At 45.3% G+C, this 25863-nt stretch overlaps 1 protein-coding gene across 1 annotated transcript in view; it reads right to left on the bottom strand.

Annotated features, from left to right (window-relative positions):
- Positions 1-25863, bottom strand: part of syne2a (spectrin repeat containing, nuclear envelope 2a) — a gene marked incomplete at its 5' end in the record, with an annotated part of 351160 nt that overhangs the window by 129741 nt on the left and 195556 nt on the right. The window contains 4 exons of the mRNA XM_084314110.1: positions 1682-1787; positions 13225-13475; positions 20179-20379; positions 23213-23357. Of these exons, the coding sequence (XP_084170236.1) occupies positions 1682-1787; positions 13225-13475; positions 20179-20379; positions 23213-23357 (703 nt within the window). The remainder of the gene's footprint in view (positions 1-1681; positions 1788-13224; positions 13476-20178; positions 20380-23212; positions 23358-25863) is intronic.

The following is a 25863-nucleotide window of genomic DNA, read 5'->3' as shown; positions in this document are numbered from 1 at the left end:
ACAGAAGGTTAACCCTTTCACTGCCACACTAACAAAGGGTTAACCCTTTCACTGTGACGCGACAGAAGGTTAACCCTTTCACTACCACACTACAGAAGGTTAACCCTTTCACTACCACACTACATAAGGTTAACCCTTTCACTGCGAACGACAGAAGGTTAACCCTTTCACTACCACACTACAGAAGGTTAACCCTTTCACTACCACACTACAGAAGGTTTACCATTTCACTACCACACTACAGAAGGTTAACCCTTTCACTACCACACTACAGAAGGTTTACCATTTCACTACCACACTACAGAAGGTTAACCCTTTCACTACCACACTACAGAAGGTTAACCCTTTCACTACCACACTACAGAAGGTTAACTATTTCACTACCACACTACAGAAGGTTAACTCTTTCACTACCACACTACAGACGGTTAACCCTTTCACTATACCACACACAGAAGGTTAACCCTTTCACTACCACACTACAGACGGTTAACGCTTTCACTACCACACTACATACGGTTAACCCTTTCACTACCACACTACAGGCGGTTAACCCTTTCAATACCACACTACAGAAGGTTAACCCTTTCACTACCACACGGTTAACCGTCTGTAGTGTAGTACACAGTACATTTCGCAGAGTACATTTTACTCAAACTGAGTACATTTTACTCAAACACTCAGTTTGAGTAAAATGTACTCAGTTTGAGTCAAATTTACTCTGCGAAATTTACTGTGTAGTGAAAGGTTAACCGTCTGTAGTGTGGTAGTGAAAGGTTAACCTTCTGTAGTGTGGTAGTGAAAGGGTTAAACCAGGCTCCTAATCGCCCCTTTTATGAAGCAGCAGCAAAAAGCACTTGAGGCAATTGAGCAAGCTCCTTGACGTGAGCACAGCATCAGCACACAGAGGGAAAGAACTGAGACGAAGAGAAGCTTTCAGTCGACCCAGAGCTCCTTATTCAGGAACGAGGCACAACTGGGAAGCTAACAGAAACATTTATAAAAAATAACATAAGATAAGATATTCCTTTATTGATCCCCTTGGGGAAATGCGGGCGTACAGGTATGGGCATGGTAATAGTAGAAAGACATAAAGATAGGCATACATCTGAATAGAAAAGATATGAGAAAAAGAAACAGTGTAAACAAAGGGGAGAGCTAAAAGTCGGTTATATATTATATGTTACAATAAATATAGGCAATAAATCATTTGAATATCTGAATATATACTATGAGTAAGAGTATAAGTAAAACAGTATACAGACTTTTGTGGTGTCTGTAATAGTACAAGTTGGTTTTTATGTTCTGTATTTATTATTTGTATTATTGCTAATGTCGTTATTGTTGCTATTATTATTGTTGTGGTCCTGTGTGGTCTTGTTATTATTATTATTACTGTATTGTGTTGCCTTGTTTTATGTTTAAAATGGGAAAAATAAAAAATATTTGATAATAATGTAAACAGTATACACAAGGTACCCTTTTTTTCAAAACACTAACCAGGTCTATTTTCAATTTTTGCTCAAATGAAATACGCCATGTCTCTCTTTCTTTCTTTAACCCTTCCACCACCACACTACAGAAGGTGAACCCTTTACTATCACACTACAGACGGTTGGTATAGTGCGGCAGTGAGAGGGTTAACAGGAAGGATGTAAGGTATTAAAGAGATGAACCGGACCTGTTTGGACTCCAGTGCGGCCTCCTCTGTCTCCTCCTGGACCAGCTGTCGGTGCTGCTCCTCCAACATGGCTGCCTTCAACACCTGCGTGCTCTGCTCCTCCAAGCTGCTCAGAACAGGAGGGGAGGGGGGGAGGGGGGGAGGGAGGAGTCAACCACCTGTAGTTCACTTACAAGATGAGCTACAGTCTGTAGTCACTGGGTTCACAGGAAAAACTGGAGAGTAATTATTACGGAGTTATTATTTTCCTCCTAAGTAGTTATATTTACTCCATTTGGGGCATAATCATTGCCTGTGGCCAATAGAGTGAGAGTAAAGTTCCAGAAGAGTTTCTATTGGAGTAATACAGCATTGGTCACGTCTACTATCCATATAATTCCCAAATGTGACGACGCCATCTTTCTCTCTCGTCAAGTCATCTCGTCAAGCTCAGGTATCAGCAAGAGCAATACAGCGATATTTTCCTTCTCTTGGATGCCTGGATCAAATATCAGGTAAGATTATTATTATTATTTGTTAATTTATTAAACAGCAATGTGTGTAACTAATTTGCAACATTACAGCTATAGGCTATAGCCACAGAGCCATATGGGTAGTTTAACTCAGTTCACTTACAAGATGAGCTACAGTGTTATGGTTTGTAACCGACCCCAATCGCACAACACAAGACAGGTATGAGAGTAAGCCAAGAACTGGGCATTTATTGAAACACACAGAAAACGGCACTGTCCCTTTAAGGGAGAACACAAATTACTGGAAAACAAGAAATGGGAAAAAGGCACAGTGCCTTTAGGAGGCGAGCTGGCTAAGGGGAAGGCTAAGGGAACAGGACCAGGGCAAGGGACAAGGGCAGGAACAGGGAGGACTAGGAGGACTGGACGGGATGACTAGGAGGACTAGGAGGACTGGACAGGGAGGGCTAGGAGGACTAGAGAGGGGAAACAGGGACAGAGGCTCGCGGAGGCGGGCTGGGGAGAGGGAGGACTGGAAGGACTAGACAGGGAGGACTAGGATGACTAGGAGGACTGGAAGGACTGGACAGGGAGGACTAGGAGGACTAGACGGACTGGACGGACTGGACAGGGAGGACTAGAGAGGGGAAACAGGGACAGAGGCCCGCGGAGGCGGGCTGGGGACAGGGAGGACTAGGAGGGCTAGAAGGACTGGACAGGGAGGACTAGGAGGACTAGAGAATGGAAAACAGACAAAGACTGGGATACAAGCATTAGAAGAATGTTGCTGCTCTGCAGCTTCTCCCGGGAAGGTTCGTCTGAGGAATCAGACAGTGACGTCAGAGCCGCTCTGCAGAATCCTCTCGGCAGCTCTCCGAGGTGGTAACGGGACAGAGAGGGAGAGAGAGAGCGGGTTAGCTCAGAGTACAGTTGGGAACAGAGCAGGTGACAGGAGAAGTGACTTGTCCCAAAACAGAGTAATCCAAGTGACTGAATTTTCGGTGTAAATACACACTGTGAGTAATGTCCCGACAACAATCCACGTGATAGAATCTTCGGTGCAAATACACACAGTGAGCGAAGTAGCAATTATAATCCAAGTGATAATATCTTCGGTGTGAATACACACAGTAAGCGATGTCCCAATAATAATCCAGGTGATAATATCTTCGGTGTGAATACACACAGTGAGCAAAGTTCAAGCAAATATTATCCCAAATGAACAATCCAAAAAGCAGGCACAGGGTGAGTGACAGTCAGAACAAAAGCAGGATCTCTTCAGTGTTTAACACACACGAAAAATGATAGGGTCAAAAAGACAGTCTTGCAAACTCACCCAGGCGCTGTGCGTAAAGAGAGCAGGATCAAAACAGGGGGAGCGCGTCGCTACGGGGAACGGGTTGTCCAGCGTCGTTACCGGGAACGGGTTGTCCAAGCGGAGGTCTGAGTGGTGCACGACTAGAGTGCGTCAGGATGCGCGTCTGGAGTGAAGAGCGCATCAGGCTCGGAGGTCTGGATGAGCGTCTGAAGTGCGTCTGGATGCGCGTCTTGATGCGCGTCTGGATGCGCGTCTGGAGCAAAGAGCGCGTCAGGCTCGGAGGTCTGGATGAGCGTCTGGAGTGCGTCTGGATGCGCGTCTGGATGCGCGTCTGGAGTGAAGAGCGCGTCAGGCTCGGAGGTCTGGATGGTGCGCGTCAGCTTGGAGTACGCGCCGGTACGGAGAGCGCATCTGCTGCGCGGAGGTCTGGAGTGGAACACCGGAATACCTCCCGTAGAGGTTTAGAGAGCGCAGTACGGTGTCTCCTTCCAGGCAAACGGCGACAGGTGGCGAAGGCTTGAGCGCATCTGGCGCGGAGGTCTGGGGTGGAACACTGGAATACCTCCCGTAGAGAATTAGGGAGCGCAGTACAATCTCTCCCCCCAGGCAACGGCGACAGGTGGCCAAAGCTTGCACCTCGTCTCACGCCGGAGATAAAAACAGCATACAGACAAAAACAGAACTCCCGTAGGAGCCTATAGACAGAGAACCTCCCGAAGGAGTTAGGTGATAGAGATATGATACGGAACGACCCGACAAGGCCAGAGGGGAAGAGCGAGGTACTTAAAGCCCAAAGGGGTGCTAATTAGGATACACATCAGGTGCGTGAAGGTAATTGATACTTTAACTAGAAGTGTGTGTTCGGCACCAGACCAATCAAACACATCATGACAGGTAGTCCAAGGGTGTGGCTGCTGAAGAGCAAACAAGAGTAAAACGAACGCGAGGGTGGGGGCTAGTGAGGTGAGGAGAACAGGGAATTAAAGGTCAAGGGAAAGGCAAACCTCACAGTACTCCCCCCTCCACGGGAGCCACCGGGCGACCCAAAAACACAGACAGAGGGGCAGGGGGAAAAAAACAAGGCAACAAACAAAAAGTACTGGGCCATGCCAGCAGGGGAAGCTACCACAAAAGTGGGGCTAGCAAAGGAACAGGGTAGCTGAGGGGTAACCAGGGTAGCAGAAGGGGTAACTAGAGGAGCTGAGGGGTAACTAGAGGAGCAGAGGGGTAACTAGAGGAGCTGAGGGGTAACTAGAGGAGCTGAGGGGTAACAAGAGGAGCTGAGGGGTAACTAGAGGAGCTGAGGGGTAACTATGAGGAGCACCGGGAAGGGGCTAGCAGAGGAAAAGGGTAGCTGCCAGGGCACAGATAGCTACAGGGCCTATGCTAGCTGTACTGCTACATTAACAAAGAGGCTGCGCTAGCTGCCGGAGCTAGGCTAGCAGACAGGGCTGGAACAGGGGCACTGGAGAGGGGAACAGGGAAGGGGCTAGCAGAGGGAAAGGGTAGCTGCCAGGGCACTGATAGCTACAGGGCCTATGCTAGCTGTACTGCTACATTAACATAGAGGCTGCGCTAGCTGCCGGAGCTAGGCTAGCAGACAGGGCTGGAACAGGGGCACTGGAGAGGGGAACAGGGAAGGGGCTAGCAGAGGGAAAGGGTAGCTGCCAGGGCACTGATAGCTACAGGGCCTATGCTAGCTGTACTGCTACATTAACATAGAGGCTGCGCTAGCTGCCGGAGCTAGGCTGGCAGACAGGGCTGGACCAGCATGAGAGAACAAGCTAGCTGGAAGGACAGTCCTAGCTGTGGGGAACTGACCTTGCTAGCTGAAGGGGCAGTCCTAGCAGTGAGAGAAAACTGACCTTGCTAGCTGAAGGGGCAGTCCTAGCAGTGGGAGCAAACTGACCTTGCTAGCTGAAGGGGCAGTCCTAGCAGTGGGAGAAAACTGACCTTGCTAGCTGAAGGGGCAGTCCTAGCAGTGGGAGAAAACTGACCTTGCTAGCTGAAGGGGCAGTCCTAGCAGTGGGGCAAACTGACCTTGCTAGCTGAAGCGGCAGTCCTAGCAGTGGGAGAAAACTGACCTTGCTAGCTGAAAGGGCAGTCCTAGCAGAGGGAGAAAACTGACCTTGCTAGCTGAAAGGGCAGTCCTAGCAGTGGGAAAAACTGACCTTGCTAGCTGAAAGGGCAGTCCTAGCAGTGGGAAAACTGACCTTGCTAGCTGAAAGGGCAGTCCTAGCAGTGGGAGAAAACTGACCTTGCTAGCTGAAAGGGCAGTCCTAGCAGTGGGAAAAACTGACCTTGCTAGCTGAAAGGGCAGTCCTAGCAGTGGGAAAAAACTGACCTTGCTAGCTGAAAGGGCAGTCCTAGCAGTCGGAAAAAACTGACCTTGCTAGCTGAAACGGCAGTCCTAGCAGTGGGAAAAACTGACCTTGCTAGCTGAAAGGGCAGTCCTAGCAGTGGGAAAACTGACCTTGCTAGCTGAAAGGGCAGTCCTAGCAGTGGGAAAAAACTGACCTTGCTAGCTGAAAGGGCAGTCCTAGTAGTGGGAGAAAACTGACCTTGCTAGCTGAAAGGGCAGTCCTAGCAGTGGGAAAGCTACACAAAAAGTGGAGGCCATGCAGAGGGACCGGGTTAGCTGCCTGGGCATGGCTAGCTACAGGGCCTATGCTAGCTGCAAGGGCTGCATTAACATAGAGGCTGTGCTAACAGCCGGGGCTAAGCTAGCAGACTGGGGCCATGCAGAGGGACTGGGTTAGCTGCCTGGGCATGGCTAGCTACAGGGCCTATGCCAGCAGCAAGGGCTGCATTAACATAGAGGCTGTGCTAGCAGCCGGGGCAAAGCTAGCAGACTGGGGCCATGCTGGTAGTAGAGGCCTAACAAGCTGCAGGGGAGCTAACGAGGCTAACAGGGAAGCAAACAGGGGAGTCAACAGGCTAACAGGGGAGCTAACAGGGGAGACTAACAAGCTAACAGGGGAGCTAACAGGGCTAACAGGGAAGCTAACAGGGCTAACAGGAAAGACTAACAGGCTAAACAGGGGAGCTAACAGGGGAACTAACAGGGGAACTAGAGGGAACAAAAAAAAAAGGCAAACTCAACATACACCGTCTGTGCTGGCTGGGGTCGTCGATTGGTCGGGTCGTACTGTTATGGTTTGTAACCGACCCCAATCGCACAACACAAGACAGGTATGAGAGTACGCCAAGAACTGGGCATTTATTGAAACACACAGAAAACGGCACTGTCCCTTTAAGGGAGAACACAAATTACTGGAAAACAAGAAATGGGAAAAAGGCACAGTGCCTTTAGGAGGCGAGCTGGCTAAGGGGAAGGCTAAGGGAACAGGACCAGGGCAAGGGACAAGGGCAGGAACAGGGAGGACTAGGAGGACTGGACGGGATGACTAGGAGGACTAGGAGGACTGGACAGGGAGGGCTAGGAGGACTAGAGAGGGGAAACAGGGACAGAGGCTCGCGGAGGCGGGCTGGGGAGAGGGAGGACTGGAAGGACTAGACAGGGAGGACTAGGATGACTAGGAGGACTGGAAGGACTGGACAGGGAGGACTAGGAGGACTAGACGGACTGGACGGACTGGACAGGGAGGACTAGAGAGGGGAAACAGGGACAGAGGCCCGCGGAGGCGGGCTGGGGACAGGGAGGACTAGGAGGGCTAGAAGGACTGGACAGGGAGGACTAGGAGGACTAGAGAATGGAAAACAGACAAAGACTGGGATACAAGCATTAGAAGAATGTTGCTGCTCTGCAGCTTCTCCCGGGAAGGTTCGTCTGAGGAATCAGACAGTGACGTCAGAGCCGCTCTGCAGAATCCTCTCGGCAGCTCTCCGAGGTGGTAACGGGACAGAGAGGGAGAGAGAGAGCGGGTTAGCTCAGAGTACAGTTGGGAACAGAGCAGGTGACAGGAGAAGTGACTTGTCCCAAAACAGAGTAATCCAAGTGACTGAATCTTCGGTGTAAATACACACTGTGAGTAATGTCCCGACAACAATCCACGTGATAGAATCTTCGGTGCAAATACACACAGTGAGCGAAGTCCCAATTATAATCCAAGTGATAATATCTTCGGTGTGAATACACACAGTAAGCGATGTCCCAATAATAATCCAGGTGATAATATCTTCGGTGTGAATACACACAGTGAGCAAAGTTCAAGCAAATATTATCCCAAATGAACAATCCAAAAAGCAGGCACAGGGTGAGTGACAGTCAGAACAAAAGCAGGATCTCTTCAGTGTTTAACACACACGAAAAATGATAGGGTCAAAAAGACAGTCTTGCAAACTCACCCAGGCGCTGTGCGTAAAGAGAGCAGGATCAAAACAGGGGGAGCGCGTCGCTACGGGGAACGGGTTGTCCAGCGTCGTTACCGGGAACGGGTTGTCCAAGCGGAGGTCTGAGTGGTGCGCGACTAGAGTGCGTCAGGATGCGCGTCTGGATGCGCGTCTGGAGTGAAGAGCGCGTCAGGCTCGGAGGTCTGGATGAGCGTCTGGAGTGCGTCTGGATGCGCGTCTGGATGCGCGTCTGGAGCGAAGAGCGCGTCAGGCTCGGAGGTCTGGATGAGCGTCTGGAGTGCGTCTGGATGCGCGTCTGGATGCGCGTCTGGAGTGAAGAGCGCGTCAGGCTCGGAGGTCTGGATGGTGCGCGTCAGCTTGGAGTACGCGCCGGTACGGAGAGCGCATCTGCTGCGCGGAGGTCTGGAGTGGAACACCGGAATACCTCCCGTAGAGGTTTAGAGAGCGCAGTACGGTGTCTCCTTCCAGGAAAACGGCGACAGGTGGCGAAGGCTTGAGCGCATCTGGCGCGGAGGTCTGGGGTGGAACACTGGAATACCTCCCGTAGAGAATTAGGGAGCGCAGTACAATCTCTCCCCCCAGGCAACGGCGACAGGTGGCCAAAGCTTGCACCTCGTCTCACGCCGGAGATAAAAACAGCATACAGACAGAAACAGAACTCCCGTAGGAGCCTATAGACAGAGAACCTCCCGAAGGAGTTAGGTGATAGAGATATGATACGGAACGACCCGACAAGGCCAGAGGGGAAGAGCGAGGTACTTAAAGCCCAAAGGGGTGCTAATTAGGATACACATCAGGTGCGTGAAGGTAATTGATACTTTAACTAGAAGTGTGTGTTCGGCACCAGACCAATCAAACACATCAGGACAGGTAGTCCAAGGGTGTGGCTGCTGAAGAGCAAACGAGAGTAAAACGAACGCGAGGGTGGGGGCTAGTGAGGTGAGGAGAACAGGGAATTAAAGGTCAAGGGAAAGGCGAACCTCACATACAGTCTCTAGTCACTGGGTGGGTAGTTTAACTCGGTTCACTTACAAGATGAGCTACAGCCTGTAGTCACTGGGTGGGTAGTTTAACTCAGTTCACTTACAAGATGAGCTACAGCCTGTAGTCACTGGGTGGGTAGTTTAACTCAGTTCACTTACAATATGAGCTACAGTCTGTAGTCGCTGGGTGGGTAGTTTAACTCAGTTCACTTACAAGATGAGCTACAGTCTCTAGTCACTGGGTGGGTAGTTTAACTCAGTTCACTTACAAGATGAGCTACAGTCTCTAGTCGCTGGGTGGGTAGTTTAACTCAGTTCACTTACAAGATGAGCTACAGCCTGTAGTCACTGGGTGGGTAGTTTAACTCAGTTCACTTACAAGATGAGCTACAGTCTCTAGTCGCTGGGTGGGTAGTTTAACTCAGTTCACTTACAAGATGAGCTACAGCCTGTAGTCACTGGGTGGGTAGTTTAACTCAGTTCACTTACAAGATGAGCTACAGTCTCTAGTCACTGGGTGGGTAGTTTAACTCAGTTCACTTACAAGATGAGCTACAGTCTCTAGTCACTGGGTGGGTAGTTTAACTCAGTTCACTTACAAGATGAGCTACAGCCTGTAGTCACTGGGTGGGTAGTTTAACTCAGTTCACTTACAAGATGAGCTACAGTCTCTAGTCACTGGGTGGGTAGTTTAACTCAGTTCACTTACAAGATGAGCTACAGTCTCTAGTCACTGGGTGGGTAGTTTAACTCAGTTCACTTACAAGATGAGCTACAGTCTCTAGTCACTGGGTGGGTAGTTTAACTCAGTTCACTTACAAGATGAGCTACAGCCTGTAGTCACTGGGTGGGTAGTTTAACTCAGTTCACTTACAAGATGAGCTACAGTCTCTAGTCACTGGGTGGGTAGTTTAACTCAGTTCACTTACAAGATGAGCTACAGTCTCTAGTCACTGGGTGGGTAGTTTAACTCAGTTCACTTACAAGATGAGCTACAGTCTCTAGTCACTGGGTGGGTAGTTTAACTCAGTTCACTTACAAGATGAGCTACAGCCTGTAGTCACTGGGTGGGTAGTTTAACTCAGTTCACTTACAATATGAGCTACAGTCTCTAGTCACTGGGTGGGTAGTTTAACTCAGTTCACTTACAAGATGAGCTACAGCCTGTAGTCACTGGGTGGGTAGTTTAACTCAGTTCACTTACAAGATGAGCTACAGCCTGTAGTCACTGGGTGGGTAGTTTAACTCAGTTCACTTACATGATGAGCTACAGTCTCTAGTCACTGGGTGGGTAGTTTAACTCAGTTCACTTACAAGATGAGCTACAGCCTGTAGTCGCTGGGTGGGTAGTTTAACTCGGTTCACTTACAAGATGAGCTACAGTCTGTAGTCGATGGGTGGGTAGTTTAACTCAGTTCACTTACATGATGAGCTACAGTCTCTAGTCACTGGGTGGGTAGTTTAACTCAGTTCACTTACAAGATGAGCTACAGTCTGTAGTCACTGGGTGGGTAGTTTAACTCAGTTCACTTACAAGATGAGCTACAGTCTGTAGTCACTGGGTGGGTGGGTAGTTTAACCCCTTAAGCCTGGTATCGGGCCAAGATTTATTTCACGTCATAAATAGATCAATACAGTCTGTATTAATTAATGTTGCGTTTTTCTTTTTCAAATGTAGCCAAGAGTAAAGACCCTAACCCTATCAAAACAGCAGTCAAAGTGTATATTTTCAGCTCTACGTTTGTTTACCAATGATTTTTAGTAGGGATGTCCGATATTATCGTCATTAAAATGTAATATCGGAAATGATCGGTATCGGTTTTCAAATATATATATATATATATATTTTTTAGGGATGCTCGATATTGGCTTTTTTACCGATACCGATATACCGATATTGTCCAACTCTTAATTTCCGATACCGATATCAACTGATATCACATTTTAATGCCGATATCGGCCGATAATATCGGTAGGCCGATAATATCGGACATCCCTAATTTTTTTACATTTATTTAACCTTTATTTACGCAGGCAAGCAAGTAGGAACTAATTCTTATTTTATTTATTGTCAAAAGTATGCATAATGTTGTGTTAATTCCACGACAAGATATATGTAATGTTAATTACCTGAAATTATTCAGTTTTTTGGGGGGGGGGACCCTGCATATATCGGTATCGGTTGATATCGGTATCGGAAATTAAGAGTTGGACAATCGGGTATATCGGATATCGGTAAAAAAAAAAGCCAATATCGAACATCCCTAATTTTAAGTGTTATTAGCGAAATATGAGTTTATAAAAAACATGTTTGGATTGCAATACATTTCACAGGAGAGCTAACTGAGACCGGTAACAATACACCCTGCACTACAGAGCTACAATATGTACCTGACATATAGCTCAGGGTGTTTTCTTACTGGTCTCAGTTTGCTGTCCTGTGAAATGTATCACAATCTGAATGTTGACAACAGTTCCATGTGAAACAGAGCTGTTTCTCTGACCACACCACACTGTAAACCTGCTCACTCTAGAAACAGAGCTGTTTCTCTGACCACACCACACTGTAAACCTGCTCACTCTAGAAACAGAGCTGTTTCTCTGACCACACCACACTGTAAACCTGCTCACTCTAGAAACAGAGCTGTTTCTCTGACCACACCACACTGTAAACCTCCTCACTCTATAGTTGTAGAGAAGGGAAGGCTGGAAAAAGCACGTAAGCATGTTTGGATTGCAATACATTTCCAGGGGTGTAAAACGTACCCAGAAATGATACTTAAGTGAAAGTATGGGTACCGTCTCACAATCGTACTCAAGTAAAAGTCAGAGTATCTGGCTAAAAACAAACTTGAGTAAAAGTTAAAAGATTTCTACTTTTAAATGTACTTAAGTACTAAAACGTTTTCTGACTGTCTATTCTTCTGATAGCAGGTGTTTAATCAAAGATCCCCGCTTTCTAGTCTTGCACAAGGACCAATCAGCATGGGTATGGGCGGGTTCATTTTCCATTGATGGGGATTTGATTGGCTGTTTTTAAATAAAGAGCGGCCGCAGGATTAATAACGTTAACGTTAGTTCGGCCAGAGAAACAAATATATACTAATTAAAATAGATGGACCTGCGAGATTTGTACTTTGTAGGTCTGCATTTTAAATGTAAGGAGTAAAAAGTATGTTTTTTTTCTCTGAAATGTAATTGAGTAAAAGTATACAGACCTAATAATACTCGAGTAAAGTACAAATCCCCCAAAACAGTACTTAAGTATTGTAACAAAGTACAATTACTCAAGTACTTTACACCTCTGTACATTTCACAGGAGAGCTTACTGAGGTAGCAATACACGGCTGAGCTCCCCATCTCATTAAAGGGGAATGCCACCCATTTCAATAATTCCTGTGCCCCAGGACAGTTCAGTCAGTATGTTATCTCTGTGCCCCAGGACAGTTCAGTCAGTATGTTATCTCTGTGCCCCAGGACAGTTCAGTCAGTATGTTATCTCTGTGCCCCAGGACAGTTCAGTCAGTATGTTATCTCTGTGCCCCAGGACAGTTCAGTCAGTATGTTATCTCTGTGCCCCAGGACAGTTCCGTCAGTATGTTATCTCTGTGCCCCAGGACAGTTCAGTCAGTATGTTATCTCTGTGCCCCAGGACAGTTCCGTCAGTATGTTATCTCTGTGCCCCAGGACAGTTCCGTCAGTATGTTATCTCTGTGCCCCAGGACAGTTCCGTCAGTATGTTATCTCTGTGCCCCAGGACAGTTCCGTCAGTATTTGTGAACGCGCACCTCTCTCTCAGAGGCACTGGGCGGCATTCCTATTTTACTACTTTTGGCCGTGCGGTTATGGTGCAGTAGTTAACTGCAACCTCTACACATACTATCTTAGAATGTAATTCTCTCATTGTGATATAGTAGATTGTAGTTGGTAGTTTGGACTCAGAGAACAAGTTACATTACCATCCCTGTCCCATCGTCCATATCATTCAAGAAGGGTCTAAATGTCACTGAAAGAGAAATTGCTCAAATCATATCTCTAAATAGTAACCAAACTTGGGAATATTATTGTCTATATTTATGTATGTATGTAGTATGTACTGTATGTAAGTAGGTAGGTGTGTAAGCCTATGCATGTTGTATGTTGTCCATATTTGGAGGCCTTTGCTTGTGATCAGGCTCCCTCTAAAGACCTGGCCAACGCAGACAATTTTGATGATGATGTTCTCACCATGATGATATGTATTGTATCGTGTGTGTGTGTGTGTGTGTGTGTGTGTGTGTGTGTGTGTGTGTGTGTGTGTGTGTGTGTGTGTGTGTGAATAAATTCAAATTCAAAATCCAAAATCCAAATTCAAAATCCAAATTCAAATTCAAAATTCAAATTCAAAATTCAAATTCAAAATTCAAATTCAAAATTCAAAATTCAAAATTCAATGTAAAACAAAGGAGACATGTCGTCTCCGTGGACGCCTCCTACCTCCTGAAGCCCTCCTGGATCGTCCGGAACCTCACGCCCACAGGTGCCACGGCGCCGTTCACCTCCTGGGGGCCGGACACGCCCAGCAGGAGCATCAGACGGAGCTCCAGGGAGGCCAGAGCTCGCCGCTCCAGCCGCAGCCCCGCCTGGTGCATCTCGGCCTGGGCCAGCAGCTGCCGGGGTCCCCCGCCCCCCCGGGCGCTGGGCAGCTTGGCCTGCAGGTGAGCCAGAGAGCCACGGCACTGCTCCATCTGGAGGAGGGGGTCAGACACAAGTCAGGTTGACTCTTTTAAGCCTTTCACCACCACACTAACAGAGGGTTAACCCTTTCACTGCGACAAAACAGAAGGTTAACCCTTTCACTACCACACTAACAAAGGGTTAACCCTTTCACTGTAACAATAAAGCAGGTTAACCCTTTCACTACCACACTAACAAAGGGTTAACCCTTTCACTACGAAAATACATAAGGTTAACCCTTTCACTACCACACTAACAAAGGGTTAACCCTTTCACTGTAACAATAAAGCAGGTTAACCCTTTCACTACCACACTAACAAAGGGTTAACCCTTTCACTACGAAAATACATAAGGTTAACCCGTTCACTGCCACACTACAAAGGGTTAAAGGCCAACTTGCATGTTGTATTTTTGTTCAATAAACAATGTGGACTAGGCCAACGGTGACTTTCATGAAGAAGGAAGAAAAAGTATTGAAATTGACCCAGTTTTAGCGTTTTTATCAAACATTTTGTCTGCCCAACACAATCACCACGCACGTGGATATTTTAATCAATGGTTCATAACGTGCGCGTGTAATCGAAATGATGTCGTCACAACAGGTGCAGGGCACCAGGGGGCTCTGAGCTCTGGGAGTCACAGGCAGTAGTGGCAGGAACTGGAAGCAGGGAGCCTTCTTGTTACTTGTTACAGCAGGCAGAGAGCCTTGCTACTACTAGCCGAATGAAAATGTATCTGTTTCACCTAACAACACTATTGCTCCGTGATCATAGCCATCAGGACACAGCCATGAGCGGTCGCAAATTCCTGAGCTCCCGGAGCCCTCGTCAATACAGCAAGCAAAAGAGATTTTGCGCACATTTTCTCCTCGTTATGTTTTGGATAACGGATTCGTACCTCTACTCAACGATGAAGCATAACCAGACAGAAGAGGAGAGAAGAGCAAAAATAGAAAAGGAGGTACACAGCGACTTTTATTTCCAAAACGGCACGGAGCATAAGCACCTGGCCGTGGGGACAGCGACCGTTCACGCAACATTAACGGCCAATGCTGAAAGAAAAAACAGACCCCCGAATGGCAGAATGGACCGAAAGACCTTTTTGTCCCTTATCCTGCTACTCTCGGGAGACATTCATCTAAACCCAGGCCCGGTCTTGACCAGAACTCAGGCGAGAAGACTTGGTCTGGCAGCGCAAGAAGCGAGGGACGTTACCATCGCGACCAACATCATCAACTCAACCTGTGGCTACATCCACTGCGCGGACGGCAACTCTTCCCAAATGACGCCGCAGCAGACGAGCACACGTGAGGCAGAGACGAGAGGAGGTGAACCGAGGGTCGAAACCATGACGACCATCCCGACGCAGGATTTAAACATCTCAACGCCCGATAGCCGGCTAGCCAGCGGAGCTAACGGCGAAAACATCCAGGAACAAAGGACTCTGGACCGAGTCCTTTGTTGTACCAGCACGGCGCGGGTCCCGACCCCCCCCTTCCCACCCACGACAACAAAGCCCCCCCAACCGGCAACCCCACGGACAAATCGCCTGATAAAGTAGCCAACCTAGCCAGGCTGGCTATGTTTACCAGCCCAGGAGAACAAAGGGTTGCCGCCAGAAAAGACAGGACAAAGGATCCCCCCTCCCCACACACCAGCACACAGACCTCACGGAGACAACAACAAAGCCCCCCCCCTCCCTCCCCCACAGCAGCACCAGAAGACAATTACCTGGAACTTGAAGACATCAATAAACAGCTAATAAAAACGGACTACACATCTTTCACCTTAATGTGAACAGCATTAAGCATAAGCTGGACGAAATAAGAAACCTGTTTATGAGCGGTAAGGTAGACTTAATATGCTTTACTGAAACTAAACTTGATCCATCTGTAACAGACCCTGAAATAGAAATAGAGAACTATACTATAGTCCGTAATGACAGAAACCAGTATGGAGGTGGTGTTTGTATGTACATACATAAGGACACCAAATTCATTACCCGTACTGACCTTCATCATGAGACAATTGAAACCGTATGGGTGGAAATTTTATTTGAAAGGGCAAAATCTGTTCTAGTCTGCACAATATACAGACCGCCAGATCAAACTGGCTTTTATGATACTCTGGATGTGTGCTTAGCTGGAGCTGAGGATGTGGAAAAAATTCTTATTGGGGATTGGAACACGGATATGCAACAAAAAGATGCACCCGTCTTCAAATCCTTCAATAGGTTTTGTGATCTGCACGGCCTCAGCCAACTAATCACCCAACCCACAAGGATATGTGAATCAACTCAGACTACCATTGACCTCATACTGACCTCTGACAAGTCCAAGATCTCCAATAAAGGGGTTATAGCATGCGGGTTAAGTGATCATTATATGATATTCTGTACCCGCAAAAAGCTCAAACTAAAGGCTGGCTGTCACAAAACAGTCACATCTAGAGACCTCAAAACCTACTCTAGCGAGGCCTTTAACCTTGAACTGGAGAGTCTGGACTGGTCAGATGAACTCAATGGTACACTGGTTGAAGAAACTTGGCTTGGCTTCAAAACCAAATTTTCATCAATACTAAACAACATGGCCCCCCTAAGAACCACCAGGGTAAAAAATCGCGCTGAGCCATGGATGCACACTGAAATACTGACCGCTATGAAAGCCAGAGACAAAAAATGCTCTGAGTTTCGTAAAAGTCAGTCAAAGCTTACCAAAAGCACGAGCAGTGAACTCCAAGACCACATGACTGAACTCATACTAGAAAGAAACAGACTAAGAAATGACGTAAACTCCATGATCAAAACTGCTAAAAAAAATTTCATCAATGACAAAACCGAGGAAAACAAAAATAAACCACGTGAACTTTGGAAATTACTCAACAATCAACTAGGCTGCAGTAAAAAACTCAAAACCAGGTTCTCAAACATAAACATAAAGACGGACAACACGCTCATCACAGACAAGCTGGATGTAGCCAATTACTTAAACACTTTCTTCACAAACATAGCCACAACACTGGTAAACAAACTACCCTCCCACTCAGGGCAGTATGGGGTAGAACACATAGTAGCATACTACAAGAACCTAGGCGTCCACAAAGACGACTTCAAACTGGAAATAGTAACTACAGATGAGGTACTCAAAAAACTGAGCGCCCTCCAACCAAACAAGGCCACTGGCCATGACAACATCCCCTCCAAATTCCTCAGAGACTCAGCAGCAGCCATCACCCCAGTCATCACACACATAATAAACCTCTCCATAAAACAGGGACACGTCCCCAAGGACTTCAAAATTGCGAGAGTAACACCCCTGCACAAAAAGGGCAGCAAATTAGACCCGGGTAACTACCGCCCTGTTTCTATCCTTACATCCATCTCGAAAGTCATGGAAAAAATAGTATACGAACAGATCGAAAAGTACCTCGCGGAAAAAAATCTAATCTACGAATTCCAATCTGGCTTCAGAACATCCCACTCCACTGACACATGCCTTCTCTACTTGAACGACCACATCAAACAAGAGGTGGACGTGGGCAAATACTGCGGCATGGTCATGCTGGACCTACAAAAGGCCTTCGACACTGTCAATCACACCATTCTGATTGACAAGCTAAAAGCAATTGGTTTTGATAGTTTATCAGTGAGCTGGATACAATCCTACCTGGAGGGGAGGGAACAGATGGTGGAAGTAAACGGTACACTATCCCCCCCCTCACAGTGAGCTGTGGTGTTCCACAAGGAAGCATACTAGGACCGCTACTATTCCTAATTTATGCAAATGACATGTCGTCAGCTTGTGACTGCAACTTGTTCCTGTTTGCGGACGACTCAGCCCTGCTGGTCTCTGACAAGAACAAGTTACAGGTTGAAAAAGCCCTCAGCTCGGAACTAGGCAAAATCTGCATATGGCTCGCCGACAACAAACTATCATTACACATGGGCAAAACAGAGTCCATTCTCTTCGGTTCAAATAACAAACTCAGCAAGACCGACGGCTTCTCGGTTACAGTGGGTGACAATATTATCACAAGGAAAGATGAAATTACCTACCTGGGTTCCATCCTAGAGGCTAATCTTTCCTGTGACAAAATGGCATCCAATGTAATAAAAAAAAGTCAACCAACGAACGCGATTCTTGTACCGGATCTCCTCTCTGGTAAACAAGAATACCCTGAAGACTCTAGCAGGAGCACTCATTCAAGGGTACTACGACTATGCTTGCACCTCATGGTACCAAAGCACCTCAAAGGCACTAAAAAACAAATTACAAACATCTCAAAACAAGCTAGTCAGACTACTACTTGACCTGACTCCTAGAACCCACCTCACCCCTGCCCACTTTGACAACCTAGGATGGCTTAGAGTAGACGACAGAGTACAGCAACTTGCAATGGGCCTGGTCTACAAGATACACTACGCGACCAAGGTACCCATGTACATGTCAAAATACTTCCCAAAGGTCAGTGAATACCACGATCACAACACCAGAGGGAGCTCCACAAATCATGTAAAACCCAGATTCGGCTCAAACAAGGGACTAAACACGTTTCGCAATTATGCCACATCAATGTGGAACGCCCTGCCTAAAGCTGTAAAGGAATGTGAATCACTACCCACCTTCAAAAACACTCTCAAAAAACACCTACGTGAGACTGCAATTCGAAACTGGCCCCTACAAATGTCCTAACCTAGTTGTACAGTAAATGACCAAGTAAGGCTTTGTCAATATTCCAATGTACAGTGTAAAATGTGTGTGTGTCCCCTTCCCAACCCCCCCCCCCCCCCCCCCCCCACCTCCAATGTACAGCCCTCACCCAACCCACCCAACCCCACCCCACCCAACCAACCTCCTCCAATGTACAGTTTCTATGCCAAATGTATATACACTCCTTTTCTGGACACTTTTGTATCACAAACAGTACTGTATTTGCAAATCTGATATGTCATAAATGTATAGATGTAGCAGTACTGTCTATCTGTATGTCATGTATGTCATATATGTTATGATGAATTGAAAATGGGGGACCCTGATGTAAACAAGACGAAAGTCTTTCTCTGGTCTGCATCCCCTTAACAATTGTATGTATTGAGCTGTACTGTACTGTACCCATTCTGCAATCTGTTAATAAACTTTTCAATCAATCAATCAATCACGTTACCATATTTGTAATAATGTAAATCATTGTGTCGTTGTACATATTGTGTATACACCGTTAGAAGCTAACATAGCTTAGCTTGGTAGCTATTGTGCTAACAACATATCCCGACGTCCAGCTCGCTAGCCGGCATGAACGCCCGACCCAAAATGGTTCTCTCCTCTCTGTACACCCCCGTCCCCACAAGTACCCTGCCAGGGAGCCCATGGACACGACAACAGCAGCAGCCATAAGGTGCTCGAGCCCGTAACGCTAGTGGTACACGATAGCTATGAGCTAACTAACGCTACAAGCTCAAACACCCTACAACCACCACTATTGTCGCGTCCACAAGCTCCCCGGCAGAACACCCGCGAGGACAAAGGCACACAAAGAGGAGAGAACCACCCCAAATCGGGCACTCATGCCGGCCAACAAGCCAGACGCCGCAGCACGTTGTTAGCACAAGTCACTGACTGTGATGCACCGAGTGGGCCACCATTGATCAACATGCAGCGACGTGTAGCTTGCATGATGCGTGTGCAGTGCTTTGCCACACACAGGTCTGAGAAGAGGACCTGCACATGATTTTACTCGTTCCCCAAACTCCTCTACATGCCCCGATCTAAAATGGTTCACGACAGTAGACATAATGCTAACGTTAGCCAGCGTCATATATCCAGTAGTACTATGACCCGGACGGGCATAAGGCATAAGTTTCCTGAAGTGACGTCACGGCCGTGCTAGCGTCTGATACGCTTTTAGATTTGCTCGTGCATGTTATTCGTGCGTGGACCTTTTGAACCATTTCTGAGTGAAATTTCCGGCGTCAAATGGAAAAAATAAATAATTAAATTAGATACCAATGATGTAAACTACCCATAATTGCAGAGTAGGGTTTAACCTGCAAGTTGGCCTTTAACCCTTTCACTACCACACTACACCCTTTCACTACCACACTGCAGACAGTTAACCCTTTCACTGTGACAATACAGAAGGTTAACCCTTTCACTACCACACTGCAGACGGTTAACCCTTTCACTGCGACAATACAGAAGGTTAACCCTTTCACTGCCACACTACAAAGGGTTAACCCTTTCACTACCACACTACCAAAGGTTAACCCTTTCACTACCACACTAACAAAGGGTTAACCCATTCACTGCAAAAATACATAAGGTTAACCCATTCACTGCCACACTACAAAGGGTTAACCCTTTCACAACCACACTACACCCTTTCACTACCGCACTGCAGACGGTTAACCCTTTCACTGCCCTTTCACAGGTTAACCCTTTCACTGCCACACAACAAAGGGTTAACCCTTTCACTACCACACTACAGAAGGTTAACCCTTTCACTGCCACACAACAAAGGGTTAACCATTTCACTACCACACTACAGACGGTTAACCTTTCACTACCACACTACAGACGGTTAATATATATATCTATATAATAATAATAATAATAATAATAATAATAATAATAATAATAATAATAATAATAATAATAATAATAATAATAATAATAATACTGTCAAAAGGGGTCCAGAAGGCTGGACACGGTGGACTCACGCTGGTGGTGATGTCCCTCCACTCCTCTGCCCTCTGGTGCGACTGAGCCAGCAGGAGGCCCATGTCGCGCCGCAGCCACGCCCAGTGCCTCCAGAGGGCGCTGTGCTCCCCCGCCCTGCCGGCCCCGCAGCCCTGCATGGAGCAGCCGGCCCTCAGCTCCCCCAGCTGCCCCGCCAGGCCACGCAGCTCCTGCATCAGGGCCTGCAGAACCAGAATCAGAACCAGAACCACAACCAGAATCACAACCAGAACCATTTACATTTAGTCATTTTGTCATTTAGCTGAACGCTTTTATCCAAAGCGACTTACAAGTTTTGTACAACAAGACAGCAGGTACGACTATCAGCTGAGTAACATCTTTTTCATTTAGAAAGTGAGTTTAGTAGGAGAAAATAAATTTTTAAACATCAGTTTGCACGTACCACACTTAAACAGATGTGTCCTTCAGTTATTGGTGTAAAGTTGTGGAATTCTCTCCATAGCGAGCTTAAGGGATGTAATAGTGTTTATCAATTCAAAAAAAATTATAAAAAAAAAAGATTTAGTCAGTATGAAAATCAAATGTGATCTGAATAGTGAGATATGTTCTTTTCTTTTTTTCTCTCTTTCTTTTATTCTTTATTATTATTATTATTATTATTATTATTATTATTATTATTATTATTATTATTATTATTATTATTATTATTATTATTATTATTATTATATTATTATTATTATTATTATTATTATTATTATTATTATTATTATTATTATTATTATTATTATTATTATTATTATTATTATTATTATTATTATTATTATTATTATTATTATTATTATTATTATTATTATTATTATTATTATTATTATTATTATTATTATTTAATTTTTTTCTTGTTTAACTGTGGATTGTGAGTATCTTATATAATGGTATAAATTATTATTTGTGTAAATTAGGTTGTACGCCGACCATTAAGTAAATACTTGTTTAGTTTAGGAATAAGGGGCAGGTAACTATAAGATTTATTCTTCTTCCTGCTCCTTTTGTCCATGGAATGATAATTATGATTGTGTAATGAAGAAACTCTGATTGTATGATTCCATGTGGCAAATAAAAACTCTGAACTGAACTGAACATTGTTCATCAAAGTTTATTAGGACAAGTGCATGACAGTAAGGTTAGTTAGGGTTAGAGTTTTTTATTTTATTAATTATTTTTTTTAATTTCAGATAATGATTGAAGAAGTGCGTCTTTAGTCGACGGCGAAAGATTGGACGGGTTTCGGCTGTCCTAACTGTGGTGGGAAGTTCGTTCCACCATTGTGGGGCAAGGACCGAGAATAGTTGACTTCTCTTTGATGACCCTCCCGGAGCTCGGATAGGAGTGGGTCTGAGGTGGCCAGAAGACGCAGAGCATGACCAGAACCAGAACCAGAATCAGAAAGGTCTTTATTGCCAAGTAGTTTACACATACAAGGAATTTGATTTGGTCGTTTTCAGTGCGACATTAACTCATTGAGCGCCAAAAACGAGATATCTCGTTTCTGACAGCCAACGCTTGAGCGCCAATAACGAGATATCTTGTTTTTTATGTTCCTTTTTCCTTTTTTTGATTATTATTATTATTCTAAACACTTTGTGAGTGTGCCTGGGACCTCTGGCTACGTTATAATTGCAACAACGATTGAATCCCGACAGGTGGCAGTATCGCCTACCTTTTGAACGGCATGGGACAGACAATAAAATAAAAAGGTGGAATAGAATCAAATGGAATATAAACTCAATTAAATAGAAGCACAATAGAATAATAGTATAATAATGAAGTAAAAATAAAAATAGGCCAGGGCTGTACAACTCCAAGTATATAGTGGTCAAGTATATACACTATAGTTAGAATAAAAATAACAATATACAGCGGGATGGGATATTTAGCAGGGCTGTGCAATTGGGCAGTTATGTGCAAAGAGTATGAACGGTGAAGTATGTTTTGATTGTATATACAAATCAAAGGTTTTCATCATAGGCATTCTGTATATTAGCATTCTCTGTATATTAGATGTGGTGGATTATGATTCATCAAATATATATCATAGACGGATCTTCTGATTCAAAAATAGTAAAAACAATTCATACAAAGTACATGTAGGTTAAATGAGCTTTGGCTAAGAGGAGTGCTCTGCTCTGGCCAGCTAGGAGGCACTGAGGAAGAGGATGAGCTTAAGACGAGAGAAGGGTGGGGGCCATAGCCCCTGGCCTCTCACTTAGGTGTGAACTAAGCCAGTGGTTCTCAAACTATGGGTCGCAACCCAAATTGGGGTCACGGGTAGGTGACAGTGCATTGGCAAGTAAAAAAATATTTCAATAAAAAAAAGATTTTTTCTTTAGTTTTTTTGTTCTGGCAACATATTCTGTAGAAATATGCTTCGTTTTATAAATGTGTAATGATAACATAGTGCTGTAATTACATTTTCTAATAAATATGCATGATCAAGTTCAACATATTTTGATATTCCTTAATTCCACGTTGAAATTACGCGATACATTAAGTGTGGGGTCCCCAAAAAAAATCCTAAATAAAATGGGGTCGGTATGAAACATTTTGAGAACCCCTGAACTAAGCTATTGTTTGGGGCAACCAAAATGATTCCTCTATACCGAATTATCAGCACAGTATCAATATCATGATACCTTTCCCCCCATATACCGGTATGGTACAGTATCGACACTGTGTAACACTGTGATATTTATTTGTATTATTCACATATCGTGGTTATAAAATGCAATGACTTATAACAAAGATGGAGGAATCATAGAAAACCAGTGAAAAGTTGACACGTGAGCTTTTTGCTCAAGTGATTTGGATTGATTTAAAATCTGGTTCTTCAGTGCAACGGTTCAATTATCCTTCATTCTCATCGGCCTCCTCATGTTTCTGCCAATTTATTGAATTTATAATAATATATCAGTGTTGAAATCGTACTAGTAGTGCCTTTAATCAGTGCTCAAGAACATCACTAAACCCTGATGAATTGGTGTCTCGCACGGAACCCACCTCAGCTCTGTTGTGTTGGTCGACACACTTGTCGTACGAGGTCACTTCCTCTGCGGCACAGTGAGAGAGCCGCGCTTCCGACCTGGACAGAAGCTTCCGGAGGTCCTGGTGACACTTCCTGTGGCCGTGCTGTCTGGCCACACACCTGCAGAAAACATGGCAATTCAAAACAGAGACTCAGACAATGGCAGCATGGTTACATGAGTAGAGCTCCGGACTCATGATCGGAAGATCACCGGTTCGAGCCCCGGTCAAGGCCGTTGTCGGAAAGTGGTGTTGTTGTCCAGCAGGGGGCACTCTGTCCTCTGGACCGGTCAGTAACAATGCCCCTGTTACGGCGATAGGGGACACCGTACAGCTGCGAGTGCCGTCCTTCGGATGAAACGCTAAACCGAGGTCCTGACTGAATCTCGGTCGTTAAAGAACCCAGGACGCCTATCGCAAAGAGTAGGGGGTTCTCTGACGTTCCTATCTATCTATCTATCTATCCATCTATCCATCTATCTATCTATCCATCTATCCATCTATCTATCCATCCATAAGACATAAATATAGGCAATACAATTTACTCTGAATAAACATTATGAACAATATAATTAACTCTGATACTACAGTCTAAGGCAGTCCAAATATATTAGTGAATATAAATAACTCTCTCCCAAATAAAAAAAAAAAACAGAATGCTAAAACAAAAATGTGTAATGTCATCAGCTATTAATTAAAGGGGCAGTTCACTCTAAATTAACCCAACATCGGTTTGTCGTGCTCAAAGCACCAAAAAAATACTCAAAGGCAATTGTCTCTTTCCAGAAATCACGACCCGGTTACTCGGGATAATACACACAGTACCAGTTTCATGTAGGAACTACTTTCTACCAAAGTACACCCCCGTTCGTTATTATTATGGGCGGGGCGTAGTTCAGTAGAAAATAGTTCCTATTTCAGCTATTGAATAGTTCAGTCACAATCAAAACCAAAAGTGTAAAGAATCACGTTATTGTATGGGTATAGAGTGCAGTGGAAAACAGTATCATCAACTAGTTAAAGTGGTAGTGACCTGAAGCCACAGTTACTGTGTTTCTAATTATTTACTTTGTTTACGTTATTGCTTGAATGTTCCTCCTGACAGTTCTCACAGAGTCTCACAGAGTGAAACGCTGCCACTGACTGTGGCGTCCTGGCTTTAGGCAGAATCACAAGCAGACGACGTGGAGAGAATGCCTTGGCGTGTGTTCAGCCAAAACAGTTGACACACCCACTATGCAAAAAGCGTGTGCTCTCACACACACACACACACACACACACACACACACACACACACACACACACACACACACACACACACACACACACACACACACAGGCTGCTTGGCTGCTTTATTTTTTTAATATATATCGCTTTTATCCAAAGCACTTTACAATTTTGTTCCTCACATTTTACCCATTCACTCACACATTCACACACCGACGGCGGAGGCAACCATGCAAGGTGCCGACCTGCTCATCGGGAGCAATTAGGGGTTAATTGTCTTGCTCAAGGACACATCGACACGCTGCCCGGGAGGAGAGAGGGAATCGAACCGGGAACCTCCGGATTGCCAGAAGACTGCTCTACCTCCCGAGCCACTGCCCCCCCCCCCCCCCACACACACACACACACACACACACACACACATCTCCGCTCACGCATCTACTCAACTCATAGAAAATACGGCATCAGGCTGTTATTCTAAAAGAATCGACACTAATAATAAAATGGAGTATTGGAGCATTTTTAGCAACTGGGTATCGTGATACTGTTCTAGTATCTATGTGTCGTGATACTGTTCTAGTATCTATGTGTCGTGATACTGTTCTAGTATCTATGTGTCGTGATACTGTTCTAGTATCTATGTGTCGTGATACTGTTCTAGTATCTATGTGTCGTGATACTGTTCTAGTATCTATGTGTCGTGATACTGTTCTAGTATCTATGTGTCGTGCTGCGACTCTAATTAGCTCACGAGTTCCTGAGTGTGGAGACAATGGCGTGGCAGGTCTAACTGCTCGGTGGATGCTGGGTAACTCCAGCGTGCTAAACTGACCCCAGAGCTGTCTGGGAGGAAGGTCTAACTGCTTGGTGGATGCTGGGTAACTCCAGCGTGCTAAATCTGACCCCAGAGCTGTCTGGGAGGAAGGTCTAACGCGCGGCGCAGCCCTGATAAGATCCACGTGTCTCCAAGTGAAAGTGTCTCGTGTACAGCTGCTCCTGAAGATAGTTCTGATGGAGTCAATTAGACGCTTAACTCCCCACCACGTGCTTTGGGAGTTTAATCAACCGTGTGTGTCTTTTATAATATACTTTAGTGCCATGCCCATGGATTACCAAACCCACAAATTATATCCATATACTGTATTTAATGCCACATGAAGTCAAATTGGTAATTGTAATCTATTTAGAGTTACAGATTTTAATATTTTTTTTATTGATCAGATTGCGGATATTTTTGGGGGAATAAAACAGTTTTTGGATTACTCAGAAACATGTTTGAATAGAAACAAGACTATAGGCCAGCCGAGTTGAATTTGTCCGGCTGGGAACACGATAATCAATAATCACTATGATAATCTGTCACTGCAGTCTGTCACGATATGTTGTGTAAGACCATGTG

The sequence above is a fragment of the Notolepis coatsorum genome (genome assembly GCF_963971535.1).
Source record: "Notolepis coatsorum genome assembly, chromosome: 5".
NCBI lineage: Eukaryota > Metazoa > Chordata > Actinopteri > Aulopiformes > Paralepididae > Notolepis > Notolepis coatsorum.
The sequence above is the reverse complement of the archived record's forward strand: the minus strand, read 5'-3'. Positions and strand labels throughout refer to the sequence as shown.